Genomic DNA, 21,244 nt, shown 5'->3' with positions numbered 1-21,244 from the left:
GGGGGGAAATAACTTTGTCTCATTTACTGCTAGTAAAACTAAATGTATATAATTTACTAATAGACAGATATTGCCAGATCCGTATATTACCATCAGTACTACTAATATTCCCATCTCTAAAAGTATTGAAATTCTCAGCATCTCACTTAACAATGCCCTTAGCTGGACCTCTCACGTTAGATCACTTGCTAAAACCGCCTCAAAGAAACGTGGATTAATGTACAGAGTCTGTAACTTCTTCACTGACGAGCAATTAGCAATAATTTATGAGAGTCATGTGCGCTTTCAGCTTGAATATTACTCACCATTGTAGAATGGATGTGGAGAGGTTGCATTAAAACAACTAGACAAAATTCAGAACAAGGCTGTTAGAATTATTAAGAATCCTGCCATTACAAATAAACTACCTCCCCTACAAGTAAGAAGGAATTTTGCCTCCCTTGCATTATTTTACAGATATTTTTATGGCAAATGCTCGGATGAAGTTGCGTCCATGATGCCACCTCTCCATTCCTTCCTTCGTGCTACAGTGGCATCTGGTAGCGCTCATGACTGGACTGTCACTCAGCCATATTGCAAAACTTCTGCCTATCAGAATTCTTTCATTCTCCGTAGTGCATCTCTTTGGAACTCGCTTCCCCAGAGTTGTTTCCCTCCAAACTTCAACCTACAGCTGTTCAAGTCTAACTGTTACAGATATTTTATGAACAGAGGACACCAGTAATCTGGTGTATGGATTTTTTTTTTTTTTTTTATTCATTTGTTTTTCCTTCCTCTGTTCTGTTATTAAAATATATATATATATATATATATATATATTCATTCATTCATTCATTGCCAGACGCCATGTATCCCAGACGGGGTGACCGAGGGCTTAGAGTTAATTGTTTTACGGGGAGGGACACTAATCCTCCACCAACCCCACTTGACACGTGGGGATGCCAACAGCATCTGGTGTTCCCAGGCGGTCACCCATCCAAGTACTAACCAGACCCAACGTTGCTTAACTTCGCTGATCGGACGGACAGCGGTGTACTCAACGTGCCATATATATATATATATATATATATATATATATATATATATATATATATATATATATATATATATATATATATATATATATATATATATATATGTGTATATATATATATATATATATATATATATATATATATATATATATATATATATATATATATATATATATATATATATATATATATATATATATATATATATATATATGTATATATATATATATATATATATATATATATATATATATATATATATATATATATATATTCTCAGGTTGAAAGGCATAAATACTGCAGTGAAAGAGCAAACCATTTTTTAAGACTACACAGAAATCTTCCACAACCCACTTTGTATATAGCAGGTATGAATACTAATTTCATTGGCAGTACAGAGAAATATGTACATAAGCCATGACACAGTAACATCCTTTTATCATAAATCTCCACCCTGCACAATTAGATTATAGAACATTATGTCATCTCTGCATTACCATGGGCCTAAATGAATTAAAATTGTAGACTGCACCAATAAGGCCTCTTTCAAATGAGCATCATTTTATCTTGGAAATGGTATGACACACCTACTCATAAAATATTTTAGCTCATCTCCTCATAGCTACAAAGTTATTGTAGTCAGAAATTTCCTTGTTGACAGGAAAACGGCTACTACATGAGCAGGACTCACTCCTGTTAAACCCTGAGGGAGTTACTGTACTAGTTAGTCCAACAAGCCATAACTTCAGTGCAACATGCTACTTTCAGTAATTAATTTCATCCTCCTCTTTCTTCCCTTTGCCTCTGTTGGTCTATGCATTCAATTTTATCATCAAGAAATAGTTTTCTAGACAGGTTTGGGCCCTCTGTGGGTAAGAACCCTATGGTAAAAGAATCAGGACATGCATGAATTTCATTCACTGTAGCTACTGGTACTTCTTTGTTTCTGAGCTCAACCTTGACAGTGGAGAGGTGATGATGAATAGTCTGATATTCTGCAAAAATTGCATGACATTGCTCCTATGAGCCGAAGAGATACTTCATGGTGAGTTTTTAAAAATCCCATTCATATGAAGTAAGTCACACACCATGGGTTAAGCTTGAGAAACTCACTCCGGCCAACTTCAACATATAATAAATGTACTTTATTACAATAACATCAGCTTAATTAGATGTAACAAATATTCATATCACACTTACGGTATCTCCATGTGCTTGATGATGTTTTTTATGGGTTATTCTTGCTATTGCCAGATAAGTTTCTTCACTTTAGGGGAGGGCTCTCACACTGAGTTACAAGCAATTTCTTTAAAGTCTATCTATCTATTGCCAGAAGCCTCAATCCCATTTGGGGTGGCCACAAACAAATCGCCTCCAAGTCCTGCCCCTGGGGGTAGGGGGTTTTCAAGAATACTCCCCCAGTATCCCTGCTTGTCGTAAAAGGCGACTAAAAGGGTTGGCGGAGGGTTAGTGCCCCTCCCCGGAAAACAACTAACTAAAAAAACAAACAAGAAGCCTTTCTTTAAAGTGCATCTGTATAATGACAAGTTTGATATTGTTCTTGCCATTGCCAAGTGCCAGTTTTAAGTTTAGGAAGGAAACTGTTGCTAATGGAGCTGAAAACTTTTCTTCTCTTGCTGCAAGGCTGACTGAAATGTATTCATAATAATATTTTCACAGTACCTTTGTTATTTGTTGCTCAAAACAGAACTTGCAACTAATAACATAACAACAACAACAATTTAACGATAATTTGAAATATCACCCATCTACTTTACTCAACAATGGGAACTGTTAAAAAAGGGATGTATGTTAGAGAACATTTCATTAAAATTGGATAGAATAATATCTAAATGGGGAAAAAGAATGCTAATGATAAAATACTACAGTTTGAAACACTAGTTCTGAACCTTGTCAAAATACCACAAATTTCATTTCAGAATGCATCCACATAGTTCTACTGTTGTATATAACTCATTCTTCACCATACATCCTTAAAAGGCCTTCCTAACTACTCAACTTGTGTTCTTCCATTCCCACATTCCCTACTCTTCACATATTTACACACACTGTACCCTTTCAGTAACGACAACTTCCAAGACCAGAGTGCATTTCCTTGGCACGCACAACAGATGACTAGCCCCTGCTGCACATTATTTAAAATCTCCATTGTCTCTTCACACTTCACATCATTCCACCTCCAGACTTTGAAAGGAGCTGAGCGAAGCGGTTAGTGATGAAAAGGGAAGAGTCGATAAACCGCTCCACACAGTTGCTGATGCAGGTCTCAGTCCGAGAGTCAAGGCGACTCCCAGGTGTCCCTACACACGTTTCCCAGCACACATCATTCATTTTATGGATCTGTGGAGGAAGAGGTGAGCTGTCTCTTATGCTGCAGTCAGTGCACTTGAGTATAACACAAGATTTTTTTCAACTGAGAGTAAACGTAGTAGTTAATGAGCCTACGAACTATCTTGATGGGCAATCCTCACCTATTGGTACACCTAGAAATTATAGTTTGGATAACACTAGACAGTCATATTCAGTCATCAAATTCTAGCTATCCCTAGGGTTACTTATCATATGAAAACATCACCCCTTCCTATCCCCCAGTACAGTATCATTATACCACTGGAGAATGAGATATCCTTAGTATTTAACAATTATGTCTGATGGATGGGAATGGAGAAAGCAAAGCGACTGTTAACATGATTGGTTTTGGGGGTGTATAGAGAAGGAATGCAGTGCCAGGAAATGTGACACTCGCAGAGGTAAAGAACACTGTGAAGCAGCTGAAAAATGGGAAAACAGCTGGGGTTGATAAAGTGTATGCAGATATGATTCAATGTAGTGGAGAGAGTGGAATGAAGTGCTTGTTGGAGGTATGTAAGAAGGCATGGATGAGTGAAACTGTCAGTAGAGTGGACAAAAGCATTAATTGTACCTCTCTACAAAATTAAAGGTAAACGGAGTGAGTCCAAGAATTATCTTGGCATAAATCTATTGAGTGTTGTAAGGAAGGTATATGGAAGAATTATTATAGAGAAAGTAAGAGAGATATCAGAAGTCTCAGCGAGTGACGAACAGGGTGGCTATAGGGGTGGCGGAGGATGTGTGAATCAAATATTTGCAGTGAGACAGATAGTGAAGAAAGCTAATGAGAAGCACTATAAGGTGTTTATGGCATTTACGGATCTGGAAAAAGCATATGGCAAAGTACAGTAATCCCTGTACTTTCCGGACATCCCCACTTACCGGATATTGTGGGTCTGGACCTTAGGAACCCAAAAATGGCCAAAAAAAAAAAGAAAAAGAAGAAAATCCCCCCCAAAATCTGAATTTTTTCCCACCCGTAATTTGAAATTGCTGCGCGGTGCCAAACAGCTGTTACACCACGAACCCTCCCCCTTCCTTCCTCCCCCATCCCCCCTCCCCTGTCAGGGTTGCCATTTGGTATTTTTCATTACCAAATGTGGGCCAATTTGGTCATGAAATATTCGTTTGGTAATGAATCAGAGTAATGCTTTACCATCAGATTTTTCACGTATGAGGATACACAGGATGGAGATGGTGGATTGTTTGCTCACTCTGATTAACCTGCTAACGTACATAGTGTGAAAATAATTAACATGCTGTTAATTATAAGAAGAGTGATTACGTGTATTTCTCCTTGTATAAATAATTAGTGAAGAATAAATGCTAGCTTTACGAATTTGGTAATGAGTTAAATTTGGTAATGAAAATTGAGGAGTTTGGTAATGTGGCCGTTCCGATCTGGCATCTCTGTTTCCCCCTCACCAACTCCCAAACAGTTATTGCCTAACTTCAATCGCGAGTGGTAGGTTTTCGTAATGGAAGCCACACGTGCTCATTTTTTTGTGAATAAACAGTGAATAAACTGCAATACCTCACCACTAGACCACACGGGAATTTACAGTGTTGTGCACTGTTAAGAAATTAGAATTTAGAGTGCAAAAGATTAACTGTGGAGTGCAAACCTGGCGGTTGAAAGTGGCCAGATGAAATTAACAATGTGTAGTGTTAAACAGTTATAACTCACAGTGCAAAGAATTACTGTAAGTGCAGCACAACACTGGATTACTGTACGTGCTTCAAGAGCATTTTCACCACTGCCAAAACTACAAAAGGCTGTACAAACGTGCTGTAAGTACCCTGGCTGAGGTACAGTCACTTCTAACTCCTCATTCTTTGGTTCCTTTTCATTTATTTCATGCTTTATGTCCATTATTGGTGTGAATAGGGTCTTAAATAGGTTTAAATAGGTGCTATGCATGTCCAGTAGGGAGTCATTGAGATGGCTTTCAAAGTTAGGCTGGGTTAGGGTCCCTAAGTACCAGATCAGGAGCCAGAGGCCCACTTTCCGGATGGGACCACTTTCCGGACATGCCTTTGGCTCTATTACATCGGATAGTGGAGGGATTACTGTAGATAGAGAAGGATTGTGGAAGGTTTTGTGCATGTACAGTGTAGATGGTTCGCTGCCACATGTCGTCAAGAGTTTTTATAATGGTAATGAGGCATGAGTAAGAGTAAATTGACATCTAAGTGAATGGTTCATGATCAGTGTGGGTGTGCGACACGGTAGTGCGATGTCCCCATGGTTGTTCAATATATATATGGATGTAGTGATAATAGAAGTAAAAACACGAGTAATGGGGAGAGGGATGGCATTGGTAATGAATGATGATGGATGAAACATTTCAAATCTGTCATATGTTGATGATGCAGTGCCACTTGCAAATACCAGACAAGAGCTTGATAGACTGGTGCAGAGTTTTGTAGATGTCTGTGAGTGTCATGCCTTGAGAATAAATGTAGAAAATGATGGATGCAATATTTCAAATCTGTCATATGTTGATGATGCAGTACCACTTGCAGATACCAGACTAGAGCTTGATAGATTGGTGCAGAGTTTTGTAGATGTCTGTGAGTTTCGTGCCTTGAGAATAAATGTAGAAAAGAGTAAAGTGATGATTATTGAGAGTGAAGGTGACTCCCAGTATGATGTTACAGTGAATGGAGAGAGACTGGAATTGGTGAGAGAGTTCAAATACCTGGGTACAGTGATAGAAAAGAGAGGAAAATGTGCAAAAGAAGTGGAAAGTAGAGTGACACAAGGAAGGAAAGTAGCTGGTGCAATGAAGGCCTTGATGAGAAACAGACTTGAGTGTTGCACCTGTGCGAGGCTTACATGAAGGAGTGTTAGTGCCAGCTTTAACATACGAATGTGAGACAATGGTTTGGCATGAAAATGGAAAGCCAAGAGTAAGAGCAGTGGAGATGGGACTGCTGAGGAATGTATGTAGAGTACAGAGCATGGATAGGATATGGAATAATGTGATTTGTGAAAGATACGGTGTGAGGAAGTATGGGGACACTAGAATCGAAGAGAGTGTATTGAGATGGTATGGTCATGTCGCTCATGTGGAGAGAATGGACGACAATAGAGTGGTGAAAAGGTATATCTGAGTGAATGTGAAGGAGGGAGGAGACGAGATAGGCCAAGAAGAAGGTAGAGGGATATGGTGGATGAGTGTGTGAGGAAGAAGGGTATGGAAGTTGGTGAGGCTAAGGGACTGACAAGAGATTGAGCCAGCTGGATGAATTTTGTGTGGAGAAGTGCATGACCAGGGATTTGGCACCCCTTATTAATGTGACTGCATTTGGATAGGCTGTTATCAGTTAGGTACTGTATATGTCAAGCTACAGAATGTGGTGAAATTTTTTTGGCCTGTCTGATGGAGCCAGGATTTTGAGGGCTTGAATGATGAGTGAATGGAAGTATGGCCCATTGATCTGGGCAAACTTTGGCTGTCTGGATGATGTTACTCCACCCTGCCCTAGGGTGGGAAAGGAGGTCCGGATGATGAATGAACAAATGAATCTTTCACTATACCATTGGTTCAGAGATACAGTTAAACATATATTGAACTGCATCAATTTATGCTTAATATTAATGCAATACAGTAGACCTTCACTATAATGGATCCTGATATAGCAGATTGGAGTTAATGGACATTTTGAAGGCCACCAAACTTCCATCACCTCTAATGACCAGTGTCCATTAAAAGGGGCACATTGGATCATAATACATGTGTTTCCTACACTTTTTACTCAAACTTGGCCTGAAATTGCCCTCTCCCCATCATGATTGCTGAGTTATAATAAGTTAACAGACTATACTAATACACCTCTTCCCCACCATTCAACAGGGATTCATTCCATAAAAAGTGGTTGAATAATGAATTGGTCGAATAACGAACCAATTTTTCCCATAAGATTATTAAGAAATAGGGAGGTTAGGTTCCTGACCACCTTCGTCATTCAAAAAAGTCAGTAAAAATAAAAAAAATACTGGTAAATATGAATGAAAGTGACTCAGGGATTTAGCTGTTTTCTTACAGACTTATGTTCTCAGGGAAAATAATTTTAGTACTACATACATCTCAGATGATTGACATTTGATTTTCGATCAGAAAAAAATATTGGAGAACAAATGAAAAATACCTAATAAGCAGTATTAAAGAAAGCTGCCTGAACGTCTTCAATAGCATGTTTATTGCTGATCCTGCCGACTGGACATGACATCACCACACCAAACAAACTCATGTTTAATCAATTTAAAACCATAATTAGCAGTGGAAGCCTAACTGAAAGTGCCGAAACCTAACTGGGGGGCTTTGCCCTCAGGACCCCCCAGTGATTATGACCTACCTAACCTAGTGCAAACTGTGATGTGCATTACGTAAAACTGACACCAAAACAGTATCGAGCACTAAGAGCGTTCATTAATCATTGGCGCAATCGTCACCTGACCATGCGATGGCAGAACACTCGTTCAGGTTGGTGAGCGCATGACTGCATATGACAGGGGTAATAGCAGGGGTCTTGGGTGGAGCCATGGTGGTGGTGCTGTAGTACTCCACAAGGCCAAATAGAAATGCAGACGGATGAAGGGGCAACTGATCAGCAGGACAGAGTGCAGGAGACTGGGCAGCTCAGTCGGTCTGTCTGGCAGCACGCGATTTGAATTGTCAAAATGGTGGGGATAACCATGTCGAACAACGAAAAAAGGGTATAGATTTACAAATGTCAAAACAACGAATTGTTGAATAACGATCGGTCAAAAAACAAGGGCTTGGTGTACTTTACTAGCCATGAAGAAGTGCAATGACAGGGATGTGAAACAAGCTGCAAAAGAACAAAATTATGAGCCAGGTTAGTGTAAAATGGGTATAGTTTTCATTTTTAGTACAAGAATATGTCCTTTTTCTCATTAATGTTCAAATACAGGCAAACCCCAATATACTATCTATCTATCTATCTATTGCCAGACGCCTCAATCCCGTTTGGGGTGGCCACAAACAAATCGCCTCCAAGTCGCCCTGTCCCCCGCCATTTCACTCCCCTGCTCCCAACTCACACCCGCCTCTCTCATATACCTCTCCACCCCATCTCTCCATCTCATCCTCGGCCTCCCCCTCCCTCTTTCCCCCTCCACCTCACTCACATACACTCTCTTCGTCAGTCTTTCACCCTCCATCCTCTCCACATGGCCAAACCACCTCAATGTGTTCCTCATAACGCTTCCTGTCACATCCACATCCACACCACAACGCTCCTTTATATCCTCATTCGTCAGCCTGTCTCTCCATGTGACTCCACAGGCTCCTCTTAAATAACTCATTTCCACGGCTCTCACTCTTGACTTGTGTCCTTCCAACAACGTCCAAGCTTCACTTCCGTACGTTAGAGTTGGTATCACAATACTGTCATGTAGTAACTTTTTCACTTCCATGCTCACTTCCCTGTTTCTTATCACTGCTTTCAAAGAACCAGCAACCTTTCTTCCCTGCTGTACCCTTTCAAGCACTTCACCCTCCAAACTTCCATCCTTACTCATCACACTACCCAAGTACTTAAACGTACTCACATTTTCCAATTCCTCACCATCCAACCTTGCTGTACATTCACTGACTTCACCTCTCTCAAAGACCATCACTTTACTCTTCCCTACATTCACCTTTAGATTCCGTTTCTTACACACTCTCTCAAACTCATCCACCAAGCCTTGCAGCTCCCCTTCAATCTTCACTCAACAACACAGTATCATCTGCAAACAACAGTACAGGGAGTTTCCAAACACTATCCTCTCTCACCAGGGCCACTCCAACATCCACTACCCTACCTTGTACCTCTTTTATTACCCCATCCATGTACAGATTGAACAACCATGGAGACATGACACATCCCTGTTTCAACCCAACTTTCAAAGAGAAAAATTCACTTAGTTCACCATCCACACGCACTGCAGCCTTCGCACCATCGTACATACTCTTCACAGCATTCAACAACTTCCCATCTACTCCATATATTCTTAACACTTTCCACAATCCTAGTCTATCCACCCTGTCATATGCTTTCTCCAAATCCATGAAAGCCGCATACAACTTCTTTCCCTTCTCTAGAAACTTTTCCACTAAAGATCTGAGAATGAATATCTGATCTACACAACCTCTTCCCTTCCTAAAGCCTCCCTGTTCTTCTCCAACTAATTTCTCTGTTCTTTCTCTAACTCTGTCAATAAGTATCCTACCATACACTTTTCCTATTATACTAAGAAGACAAATGCCCCTATGATTACCACACACTTCTTTTCCCCTTTTCCTTTGTACAAGGGAATAATTATACCTGACTTCCAATCCTCCGGGACTCTACCTTCCTCCCAGGCCAATCTGCACATCTTCCACATCCGTTCTACTACTATCTCTCCCCCATGCTTCAGCATTTCACCACACACTCCATCAATTCCTGGGGCTTTCCCTGATTTAACTTTCTTCATTGCTTCCACAACTTCTATCCTACTGATTTCTTCCTGTCTTCTCACCTCCCTCCTTCTCCCAGCCATTCCCCAGCCACTTATACTCGCATTACTTCCATCCTCTACATTCAACAATTCCTTAAAGTGTTCTCTCCATCTGCTCACTTTTTCTCCCTTCTCCACTAGTAATCTACCATTTTTATCTTTCACTCCCCTGCTAACTTCACTTCCACCCTGTCTTATTCTTTTCACCTCTCTCCAGAACATTTTCTTACAGTCCCTCCACTTTACACTCAAATTCCTTCCAAATTCCTCATCCACTCTCTTCTTATTCTCTCTTACTAATCTTTTCACCTCTCTCTTTCTTTCTACATATAACTCTCTCTTCCGCCTCTCAACCTCTTCCATGCCCCTATTTCTCATCCATTCATTGTATGCTTTCTTCTTTTGTGCCACAGCCCGTTTCACCTCTTCAGTCCACCACGCTGTTCCTTGCACCCCCCTCCGTCTTCTCTTCCTTCCACACACCACAACACGATAGCCCTATATGCGATACCCCAGGTTATTGATGGGGGTAGAAATACCACCCAACCTCGCCTAATGATGGCCGAGCCCCGGTTTAACGATGGGTCCTCCGATGTTTCTTCTGGGAGTGATGGGTCAAAAGTTTCAGTCACGCGCATTTCCCTGGCCAACTGAGCCCGCCCGCCTGCCAGGATGCACAGAAACGCTCGCACAGCCCCCGCACCCATTGCTAACCCTTTCTCACACCGGCCGTCTCTGAATGAGGAACTCTTACCCTTGCCTACCCTGCATCATGTTGCATCACCAGTATTACGCAAGCCACTATCGTAGTACATCGTACCTGTGTCCCAGCAGTGCTGTGAGTAGGGCAGTGATACTATCGTGTGTGGAGTGTGATTTTGTGTGAATTTTGGCCTAAATAAGTGTGATCATGTCTGGTAAGGGTGCAGCACATGTTGGGGATAGTGAGTTATTTATGGGTGTTAGGCTTAGCTTAGCGTCTTTTACAGTTGTTAGGCTATTTAAATTGGCTTTAAATTTTTTTTTGGATGCATTTGGGTGGGTTTCAGACTTGGCTGAAGGGAAAACCCAAGGCTCAAAAACGCATCCCTATACTTTACATGTTAAATCAGCCCCAATATATGATACCCCACCTAATGATGGGTTTTTACTTAACCAATTGCGTCATGAAACCGGGGTTTGCCTATATGTGCTTGAAATCCCACCTCAGGTGGGAACCATCAGATATACTGGGCTATCATCTTATCAGATCAGGTTTCCCCCCAAGTAGTCTGTTATAGTGAGGGTCTGCCATAATTTAAAGTTATATGCTAAAACTCCTGGTAACTTCTAATCATTTTCTACAATCCATTATGAGTGCCTCAGCTCCTGCACTTGTTGCAAAATGGTGGCGAGTGCCTGATGGGGCACCTGCCAGTATTTACTATACAGGCATACCCCGGTTTAACGATCTAATTGGTCAGGTAAAACCCCATCGTTAGGTGGGGTATCTTGTATCAGGGTACTTTTAACATGTATCTCAATGTGGACCGTTTACCAGCTTTGGGCTTCCCCCCAAACCAAGTCCAAAACCCGTTTACCAGCTTTGGGTTTCCCCCCAAACCAAGTCCAAAACCCACCTAGATGAGTCCAATTGGTTAGGTAAAACCCCATCGTTAGGCGGGGTATCTTGTATCAGGGTACTTTTAACATGTTTCTCAATGTGGACCGTTTACCAGCTTTGGGCTTCCCCCCAAACCAAGTCCAAAACCCATTTACCAGCTTTGGGTTTCCCCCCAAACCAAGTCCAAAACCCACCTAGATGAGTCCAAAAACGGGTTTAAAGGCAATCAAAATGGCCTTATAGCTGTAAAGGAAGCTAACCTAAGCCTAACACCTGTAAATAACTCACTAAAACCAACAAATCAAATCTCAATATCATCAAATATGTCAGGAAAAAATCAAGCTTAGTAAACTGTACCCTAAAATGACAATGTTCTCCCCACCTATGGCTAAAACACATTAATCAAAGTCTAAAAACAGTTTATAATTCAACCTAAACACACAATTTTAGTCTAAAATATCATATGAACGGATCTTGAATTTGGCTCTGTTTTGTACTATTTTTGTTTTTTTCTAGGGAGGAACGGCTTGTGGGCCCCAGGCCTTTGGTTCCTTCTTTCTTGCATTTAAAAAAAAAAAAAAAAAAAAAAATGGTAAGATCAAAACCCATCGTTAAACTGGGATTTGGCCATCGTTAGGTGGGGTATGGTGCAATTTCTACCTTCGTCATTAAGCCGGGATATCGCATCAAGGGGTATCGTATATCGAGGTATTACTGTACTTGTTTCTCATATTTTGAGATGCATCAGACAGCTGCTTTCCCAGTTTACAGCTTTTTACACTCATTTACATAACACATTTTATTGCTATAAAAAGAAAATCCCTAATTATTTCCGCTCTCGTGAAAAGCGGTGGAGCTTTTGTGAACATAAAGAAGAAATTTATTAATACCTTGAATCAGTGTTCGTAGATATTCTGTGTAAGAATGGCACCAACATACCCATAAGCCTCAACAAATATAATCCTTCATAACTCCCAGACATGAATTTTATTTTTTTTTTTTTAAGGAGCTAGCCATAATCCTCATGCTTGTCTGTGCCTAAAATAGCTAAAACATTGCCAACATGCTAAAGTGCAATTGACAAAAATCCCAATTTCTCCAATTTTTTTTTTTTAGACCCCTCTAGCTCTAAAACAGTAAAACTAATCACCTTGGTTTTTCACAAAGAGGTTTTACTCACCACTGGGTCAGAAGCAAGGAAGATACTGCCTGCAATAGACCAAGAGTAACAGGCCAGGAATAATGATCTTTTATAGTTTTGATTAATTTTTTACCAAACTTGGTGGATGAATAAGAGGCAAACATAAGGTGAAATATTTCAGTTTTGTGAAAAATCATAGAAATACTCTCCCTCTATCACTCACATCATCATTAACCACGCATGCACACACGCATGCACACACACACACACACACACACACACACACACACACACACACACACACACACACACACAGTGTTGCGAGCCTGTTTCCTGATGATGCAAAGATCTTGAGGAAGGTAGAGGTTGAGGAGGATTGTAAAATGCTGCAGGAGGATCTGGATAAGATACACGATTGAAGCTGGATGTGGGAAAATGAAATTTAATGCAAAGAAATGTAAAATATTGGAAATGGGTAAAAGTGCGGGAGTTAATGAGAATGAGAGGGCAAGGGAGGGAGTATGTCTGATGATAAGCAGGAAGTGGAAGGAGAATATAAGAGAGTATGGAACAGTGGGTGCAAGGATTGTATGGGTGAGGATGAACGTACGTATACAAGCGTGGGCGATTGTATGTGTGTATGCTCCGACAGAGGACCGAGTGGCAAGAGTGAAAGATGAGTTTTGGGCGAGAGTAGAAGCATGTATGGACAAATTTGAGAGGAGCGAGAGAGTGCTTTTGATTGGAGACATGAATGGGAAAGTTGGGAATGTACGAGTGGATGGAGTGGTTGGTCAGTGGGGTGTGCCAGCTGAAGTAGATGGGAATGGTAGTGCTTTGGTGGACATCTGTGCTGGTAAGGGGTTGACAATAGCCAACACCTACTTTCGCCATAAGATGATCCACCGGTATACATGGAGAGTAATGAGGAGGATGGATGGTGAACTTGTTGAACGAAAGGCAATGATAGACTACGTGTGTGTGGATGAGCGAATGAGAAGACAAGTGTTGGATGCAAGAGTGTGGAGAGGGTGGGGGAATGGAGTCTCAGACCATCACTTAGTGATGGCCAAGATAAAGCTGCAAAGAAAATGGTTAAGGAGACGCAGGGGAAGACAGGAGGAAACAGCTCCTGTGAGAAGAGTGGAGAATTTGCAAGATAGTGAGAAAATGGCAAGAGTATAAGAGCATAGTGGAAGGAAGATTGGGAAGGTATGAGCTAGAGCAGATGGAAGGGGTGGAAGACCTATGTAAGATATTCACGGAAGAGATAGGCGCAGCATGTGAGGTGGTTTGTGGAGTGAGGAGGAGATGCAAGGGTGTGCAAGGGACAGCATGGTGGAATGATGAGGTGAAACGAGCTGTGGAGCAAAAGAAGAAGGCATATAGTGAATGGTTAGCAAGTAGAGGTAGGGGAGAAGATGAGAGAGAGAAGAGAGAGGTATATGTGAGCAGGAGAAGGGAGGTGAAGAGACTGGTGAAGGAGAGTAAGAAGAACGTGGATGAAGAGTTTGGGAGGAATCTGAGTGTGAAATGGAGGGAGAGTAAGAAATTGTTTTGGAAGGAGGTATAGAAAGTAAGGCAGTGTGAAATGGGATATAGTAGGGGAGTGAAAGACAGGAATAATAGATTGTTGGTGGAGAAGAGAGAGAAATTGAGGAGATGGAAGGAGCACTTTGAGGATTTGTTGAATATAGAGAGTGAGAGCAATGCGAGTATAAGTGATTGGGGAATGGCTGGGAGAAGAAGAGATGAGAGGAGGAAGGAAGAGATCAGTAGGGCGGAAGTAGTGGAAGCAATGAAGAAGATCAAGATGGGAAAGGCCCCAGGAATTGATGAAGTGTGTGGTGAAATGCTGAGGTATGGGGGTGAGATTGTTGTGGAGTGGATATGGAATTTGTGTAGATTGGCTTGGGAAGAGGGAAGGGTTCCAGAGGACTAGAAATCAGGTATAATTGTTCCTTTATACAAAGGAAAAGGGGAAAAAGAAGTATGTGGTAACTATAGGGGTATTTGCCTTCTTAGTGTGACTGGTAAAATATATGGTAGAATACTCATTGATAGGGTTAGGCATATGACAGAGGAGCTAGTTGGAGAAGAACGAGGGGGATTTAGGAAGGGAAAAGGGTGTGTAGATCAGATATTTGTTCTAAGATATTTAGTGGAGAAGTATCTAGAGAAGGGAAAGAAAGTGTATGCTGCTTCATGAACTTGGAGAAAGCTTATGACAGAATAGACAGGCAAGGTATATGGAAAGTATTAAGAATATATGGGGTGGAGGGGAAATTGTTGAATGCTGTGAAGAGTATGTACGAAGGAGCTAGGGCTACGGTGCGAGTGGATGGTGAGCTGAGTGAGTTCTTTGATCTCAATGTGGGACTGAAACAGGGTTGTGTGATGTCTCCATGACTGTTTAATGTATACATGGATGGGGTTGTAAAGGAGGTGCAAGGTAGGGCAGTGGATGTGGGGGTGGCTCTAATGAATGAGGGTGAGATTTGGAAGATTCCGGTGTTGCTGTTTGCTGATGATACAGTAGTGTTGAGTGGAGATGAATGGGAGTTGCAAGGTTTGGTGAATGAATCTGGGACAGTGTGTAGGAGGAGGAAGCTGAAAGTTAATGTAAACAAAAGTAAAGTTATGGTGTTTGAGAGGAATGAAGTCACAGAATGTACAGTGAGGTTGGATGGTGAGGATATGGAGAATGTGAGTGCATTCAAGTACCTGGGTAGTGTGATGAGTAAGGATGGAACTTTGGGGGATGAAGTGCGTGAAAGGGTACAGCAGGGAAGGAAGGTTCTTGGTTCACTGAAAGCAGTGATGAGAAATAGGGAGGTGAGTATGGAAGTTAAGAAGTAACTTCATGATAGTATTGTGATCCCTACTCTGACGTATGGAAGTGAGGCATGGACCTTGCAAGAGGGGAACAAGTCAAGAGTGAGAGCAGTGGAAATGAGTTACATGAGAGGAGCATGTGGAGTGACATCGAGGGACAGGTTGATGAATGAAGAAGTGAAGGAATGCTGTGGGGTGGATGTGGATGTGGTTGAGAAGATTAGGAGAAATACACTGAGGTGGTATGGACATGTGGAGAGAATGGAGAATGAAAGACTGACTAAAGGGTGTATGTAGGTGAGGTGGAGGGAGGGAGAGGGAGGGGTAGACTGAGGATGACGTGGAGGGATGGAGTTGAGAGATATATGAGGGAGGGGGGAGGTGAGTTGGGGGGAGGGTAGTCAAATGGTGGGTGACAGAGCGACTTGGAGGCGTTTTGTCTGTGGCCACCCTTTGCAGGATGAGGGCATCGGGCTATAGATAGATAGATAGTAAAAGTACCAAGAGGCCATCATTGAATTATTTGATGGGTAACGAACCAATCACAAAAGCGAGAGAAGAGAAAGATTTGGGAGTGCTGGTCCAGGACAGTTTGTCACCTGAAAAACACATTGACAAGGCAGTTAGAGAGACCTATAAACTCCTGACTAATATGAGAGTAGCTTTTCATTATATGGATGGGGAGATGATGAAAAAATTGATAGTGGCCATGATTCACCCCAGGTTAGAATATGCAGCAGTAGTGTGGTCCCCACACAAAATGGAAGATATAAAGAAAGATTGAGAAAATACAAAGAACAGCAACCAAAGTGGTCCCCAGTCTGGCAGATCTGTCGTACAGAGAGAGGCCGGAAAAGCTGGTTTTGCCTTCCATAGAAGAAAGGAGAAAGAGAGGTGACATGATTGCAGTGTTCAGGACCATGGTGGGAGTAGATAAAATTGACAAAGATCTGTTTTTATGGGATAAGAGAGTAACAAGAGGACACAGAATGAAACTGAAGAAACTAAGCTGCTTGAAGGATATCAAGGAATATAGTTTTCCTTATAGATGTATAGACCTGTGGAATTGCCTGGACAAAGAGATCATCCAGTCTAAAAACTTAAACGAGTTTAAAGCAAAATTTGACATATTGAGAAACAGAGACGTGACCCCACGAGCATAGCTCACTTCCTGTATATCACAATTAGGTAAATACACACACACACACACACACACACACACACACACACACACACACACACGGACAGCCACAACGGACGGACGTGTCTCCAACAGCTCCCAGCCCCAGGCTGCATACCTTAAGTAGTTTCCAGGAATTATGTTTATCCTGTCTCCTATGGTTTTGTTTTAAGTTTAAAATATTGTAAGTTAATATAGACTACCAAAAATGTAAAGATTTACTGGGAAGAATATACAAGAATGTTTTGTAGTATTTTCGGTAACAGCTGTTTTTGCTACAGTATATATATATATATATATATATAAAACCAACATCCAACATGGCCAAAAATGTAAACACTGAGGGACTCGAATTTCCAGGATTTGATAGAAATACTAATATCATGGATCTGGTTATAACACTGATAATGAGGATTAGTGAACTTGAAAAGAAAGTGGAGAATTTAGTGTTAAAGGACGTGTCTGAGAATACAGAAATTACTATACAGAGTCTGATCCAGTCCAATGAGATGGCGAATGAAGAAATCAGAAATTTGAAGCGTGAAAATGTTGAATTGAGGAGGAAACTAGAAGAGAGTACTAATAAAACAGAGAAGGTGAGTAGTGTATTAGAAGAACATAAGGCAAAGTGGGCGCACGTAGAAGAAGAACAGAAAGAAGTGGTCAGCTTAAGAGAAATCATCCAGGAAGAAAGGGAAATGAACAAGAAAAAATGGAAGAAAATGTAGTGAAAATACTGAAGAAAAAAGAGAAAATAGTGAGAGAAACTGTAGAAAGGAACAAATGCGTGGTAATAACTGGAAACAGGGAGGAGGAAGAAAAGGTTAGATTTGTGACACTCGAGAAAGACACGAACCTGGTGAGAGGTATATTAGGCAAAACTGACCCCGAAGGAGACAAGTGGGTAAAAGAAATTGAGGAAGTAAGGAGGATAGGGCCTTATAGGAAAGGGGAAACAAGACCAATGAGAGTCAAGTTGACATCAGAAAGTTTAGTAAATGATATACTCAAAATGACCTGGAAATTAAGCAAAGAGGCTGGAATGGAAAATATTATAATAAGAAAAGATTTAAATGAAGAAGAAAGATGAAGTTTTAAAATCATTGAAGGATCAAGCAAAGGAAAAAAAATGATAAGAGGACAGAGGAAGAATGTAATACTTTTTTTTGGAGAGTACTGGATGTGAAAGTAAGGAAGTGGTATATAAGGAAATAGAAGCGAAGAAAACTAAGGGGGATAGCTGTGAAAGATTAGAAATTAAGGAAGTGGTACTGACGGAGAGAAGAGGGTATAAAAAACATGAAAAATAATTTAAAGGTTATATACACTAATATTGATGGCTTAATATCGGCCAGGCTTGAAATTAATGATTTCTTGAGAGAATATGAACCTGATGTCATGAGCTTTGTAGAGACCAAATTAAGAGAGGATGTTGGTGTTCATTTGGGAGATGGTAAATACAATCTGTGGAGAAGAGACCGAAAAGGAAAAACGGGAGGAGGAGTGAAGATAGCAGCGAAGAACAACATAAATGTAGATACCGTGGAAATGGGAGAAGGCAGGGCTGAAGTGATATATATGAAATTAGAAACTGGAGAGAAAGTCAAAAGAGATATGGCAGTAGTGTATGTTCCCCCTAAGACGAGAGCATGGAATGATGATGAATACCATGAGATGTTGTCAGATATGGCTAGCTATTTAAAAAAAAATAATTGAGAAAAGCAATAATATAATTTTGGTGGGTGACTAACTGTAAAGAGGTGAACTGGGAGGAATGAGACTCAGGAGGCAGCGAGGATTCATGGGGCACTATATTATTAAATATAATAATGAATAATGTGATGATGCAATGGGTCAGAGAAGAGACACGGTTCCGAGGTGAGGACACACCAGCAAAGTTAGATTTACTGTTTACCAAAGAACCCGATGTAATAGAATCATTGAAATATTTCTGTCCTATAGGAAAAAGTGATCATGTGGTCATTTAGTTCCAGATGATAATAGGGAACGTCGAGCCAACAGACGAGCTTCATAGACAGGGAAGATACAACTTTGGGAAAGTTAATTTCACAGGACTGAGAAACTTTTTTGAAAATGCGGATTGGAGAAAATTCAGAGAAACAAGAGAGATACAAAGGAAGTGGGATATCTTTCTAAACCTCTACAATTTGGGAGTGGAAAAATTTGTACCAAGAGTAAGAGGGAAAAAAAACAGGAAAAAGGAGTGGTTTAATAGGTGTATGATAGCAAAAAAAGAAAGAGATAAGGCCTGGAACAACTGGAGAAAGAAGGGCAACACCAGAGCAAAGGAAGAATATAAAAGAACTAGAAATGATTACACAAGAATACGTAGAGAAGAAGAAAGGAATTTTGAGAAAGGTATAATAGAGAAATGCAAGGATGAACCCAAACTGTTCTATAGATTTGTTAATGGCAAATTGAAACAAAGGGAAGGAATCACTAAATTGAAAGTAAAAGGAGAGGTCTATAAAGATGCACCAATGCAAGCTGAAATAATGAACAAATGTTTCCAATCAGTTTTCACTAATGAAAAAGAGTTTGTGGAAGGGGAGGGAGTGACTAGAAATGTACCGGTGATAAAAGATATAAAAGTGGAGGTACAGGAAGTGTACAAATTATTGGAAACTCAAGATGTAAGGAAAGCCCCAGGACCTGATGGAATTTCTAATTGGGTACTGAAGGAATGCAGAGAACAACTGGCTGATAAAATTCACAGTTTAATCATGTGTTCTCTGGAAGAGGGGAAAGTGCCATAAGAATGGAAGAGGGCAAATGTGGTACCAATTTATAAGGGAGGAAACAGGGAAGAACCCCTGAATTATAGACCAGTGTCTCTAACCAGCATGGTCACAAAATTGTGCAAGAGAATCCTGAAAGACAGATGGATAAAATATCTAGAAGAGATGAATATTTTGGCTGAATGTCAATTTGGATTCAGAAGTGGAAGGTCATGTGTTTCTAACTTGCTGAGCTTTTACTCAAGAGCGATTGACGTGGTACAGGAGAGAGATGGTTAGGTGGATTGTGTGTACTTAAACTTAGAGAAGGCCTTTGACAAGGTACCTCATAAGAGATAATGTGGAAACTAGAATATATAGGAGGACTGAAGGGGAAACTCCTGGAATGGATGAGAGATTTTTTGAGGGACAGACAAATGAGGACAGTAATAAAGGATAGGATGTCTGGATGGAGGGAAGTAACAAGTGGAGTCCCCCAAGGCTCGGTGTTGGCACCAGTAATGTTCCTGATTTACGTAAATGATATGGTAGATAGAGTGAACAGTTATGCAAGTCTGTTTGCTGATGATGTAAAGATCTTGAGGAAGATAGAGGTTGAGGAGGATTGTAAAATGCTGCAGGAGGATCTGGATAGGATACATGATTGGAGCCGGAAGTGGAAAATGAAATTTAATGTAAAGAAATGTAAAATATTGGAAATGGGTAAAAGTACTAGGAGGCCATCACTGAATTATTTGTTGGGTAATGAATTAATCACTAAAATGAGAGAAGAGAAAGACTTAGGAGTGCTGGTCCAAGATAGTTTGTCACCTGAAAAGCACATTAATAAGATAGTTAGAGAGACTTATAAACTCCTGACTAACGTAAGAGTAGCATTTCATTATATGGATGAGGAGATGATGAAAAAATTGACAGTGGCCATGATCCACCCCAGGTTAGAATATGCAGCAGTAGTGTGGTCCCCACACAAAAAGAAAGATATAAACAAAATTGAGAGAATACAAAGAACAGCAGCCAAAATGGTCCCCAGTCAGGCAGATCTGTCATACAGAGAGAGGCTGGAAAAGCTGGATTTGCCTTCCTTTGAGGAAAGGAGAAGGAGGGGAGACATGATTGCAGTGTTCAGGACCATGGTGGGAGTAGATAAAATTGACTGAGAAGATCTGTTTTTATGGGATAAGAGAACAACTAGAGGACGTTTTCGTTTTCGTTTCGTTTTCGTTTTTAAAGGCTCCAACATGCTTGCATGTGTCGGCCTTGGTCACCTAATGGCGGCTCTCCAGGCTGCACGATCCATTGCAGCCTCCCTGTTCAGTCCCTTAACCCTAAGGTCACACTTAATGACCTCGTCCCATGTCTTTCTCGGTCTACCCCTCATAACCCCACCCCCAATATTAACACTTCTCACCTTCCTCACCCAATTATCATCCCCCATCCTCTCCACATGTCCAAACCACCTCAATCTACCTTTCCTCATCACAACACCAATACACTCCAGTCCCATCCTACCTCTCAACTCTTCCATTGTAAACCCAGCCCCTCCAGGCCTTGGACGCAGGGACGCACTGCACATCCACCTAATCATTGTCATTTCTGTACGTCTGAGCCGGCGAATGTCTTCCTCCTTCACTGCCCAGGTCTCACTGCCATACAGCATTACACTCCTAACACACGCTGCATACAAAGACCCCTCAGCACGTAGGGAGAGCCCCCTCAATGTCAGGAGAGGCAAGAGCTCCCTGAACTTCTTCCAACCACTTCTCACCCTAGCCACAGAGCTAGCTCCAGCCCCACCTCCAGCACAC

General features: G+C 41.0%; 1 protein-coding gene and 1 pseudogene across 1 annotated transcript in view; both read right to left on the bottom strand.

Annotated features, from left to right (window-relative positions):
- Positions 1-939: 939 nt before the first annotated feature.
- LOC145404188 (5S ribosomal RNA) lies at positions 940-1,058 on the bottom strand (annotated as a pseudogene).
- Positions 1,059-1,899: 841 nt separating this feature from the next.
- The window catches only part of Tim8 (translocase of inner membrane 8), a 40,359-nt gene continuing 21,014 nt past the window's right edge, over positions 1,900-21,244 (bottom strand). Inside the window, exon 3 of the mRNA XM_080275657.1 lies at positions 1,900-3,395. Within this exon, the coding sequence (XP_080131783.1) occupies positions 3,219-3,395 (177 nt within the window). The 3' untranslated portion in view covers positions 1,900-3,218. The remainder of the gene's footprint in view (positions 3,396-21,244) is intronic.

Source organism: Coenobita brevimanus, chromosome 62 (assembly GCF_032717465.1).
Source record: "Coenobita brevimanus isolate Jiangsu-jjx chromosome 62, ASM3271746v2, whole genome shotgun sequence".
NCBI lineage: Eukaryota > Metazoa > Arthropoda > Malacostraca > Decapoda > Coenobitidae > Coenobita > Coenobita brevimanus.
Note: the sequence above shows the minus strand (reverse complement) of the source record. Positions and strands in the feature narration are given on the sequence as shown.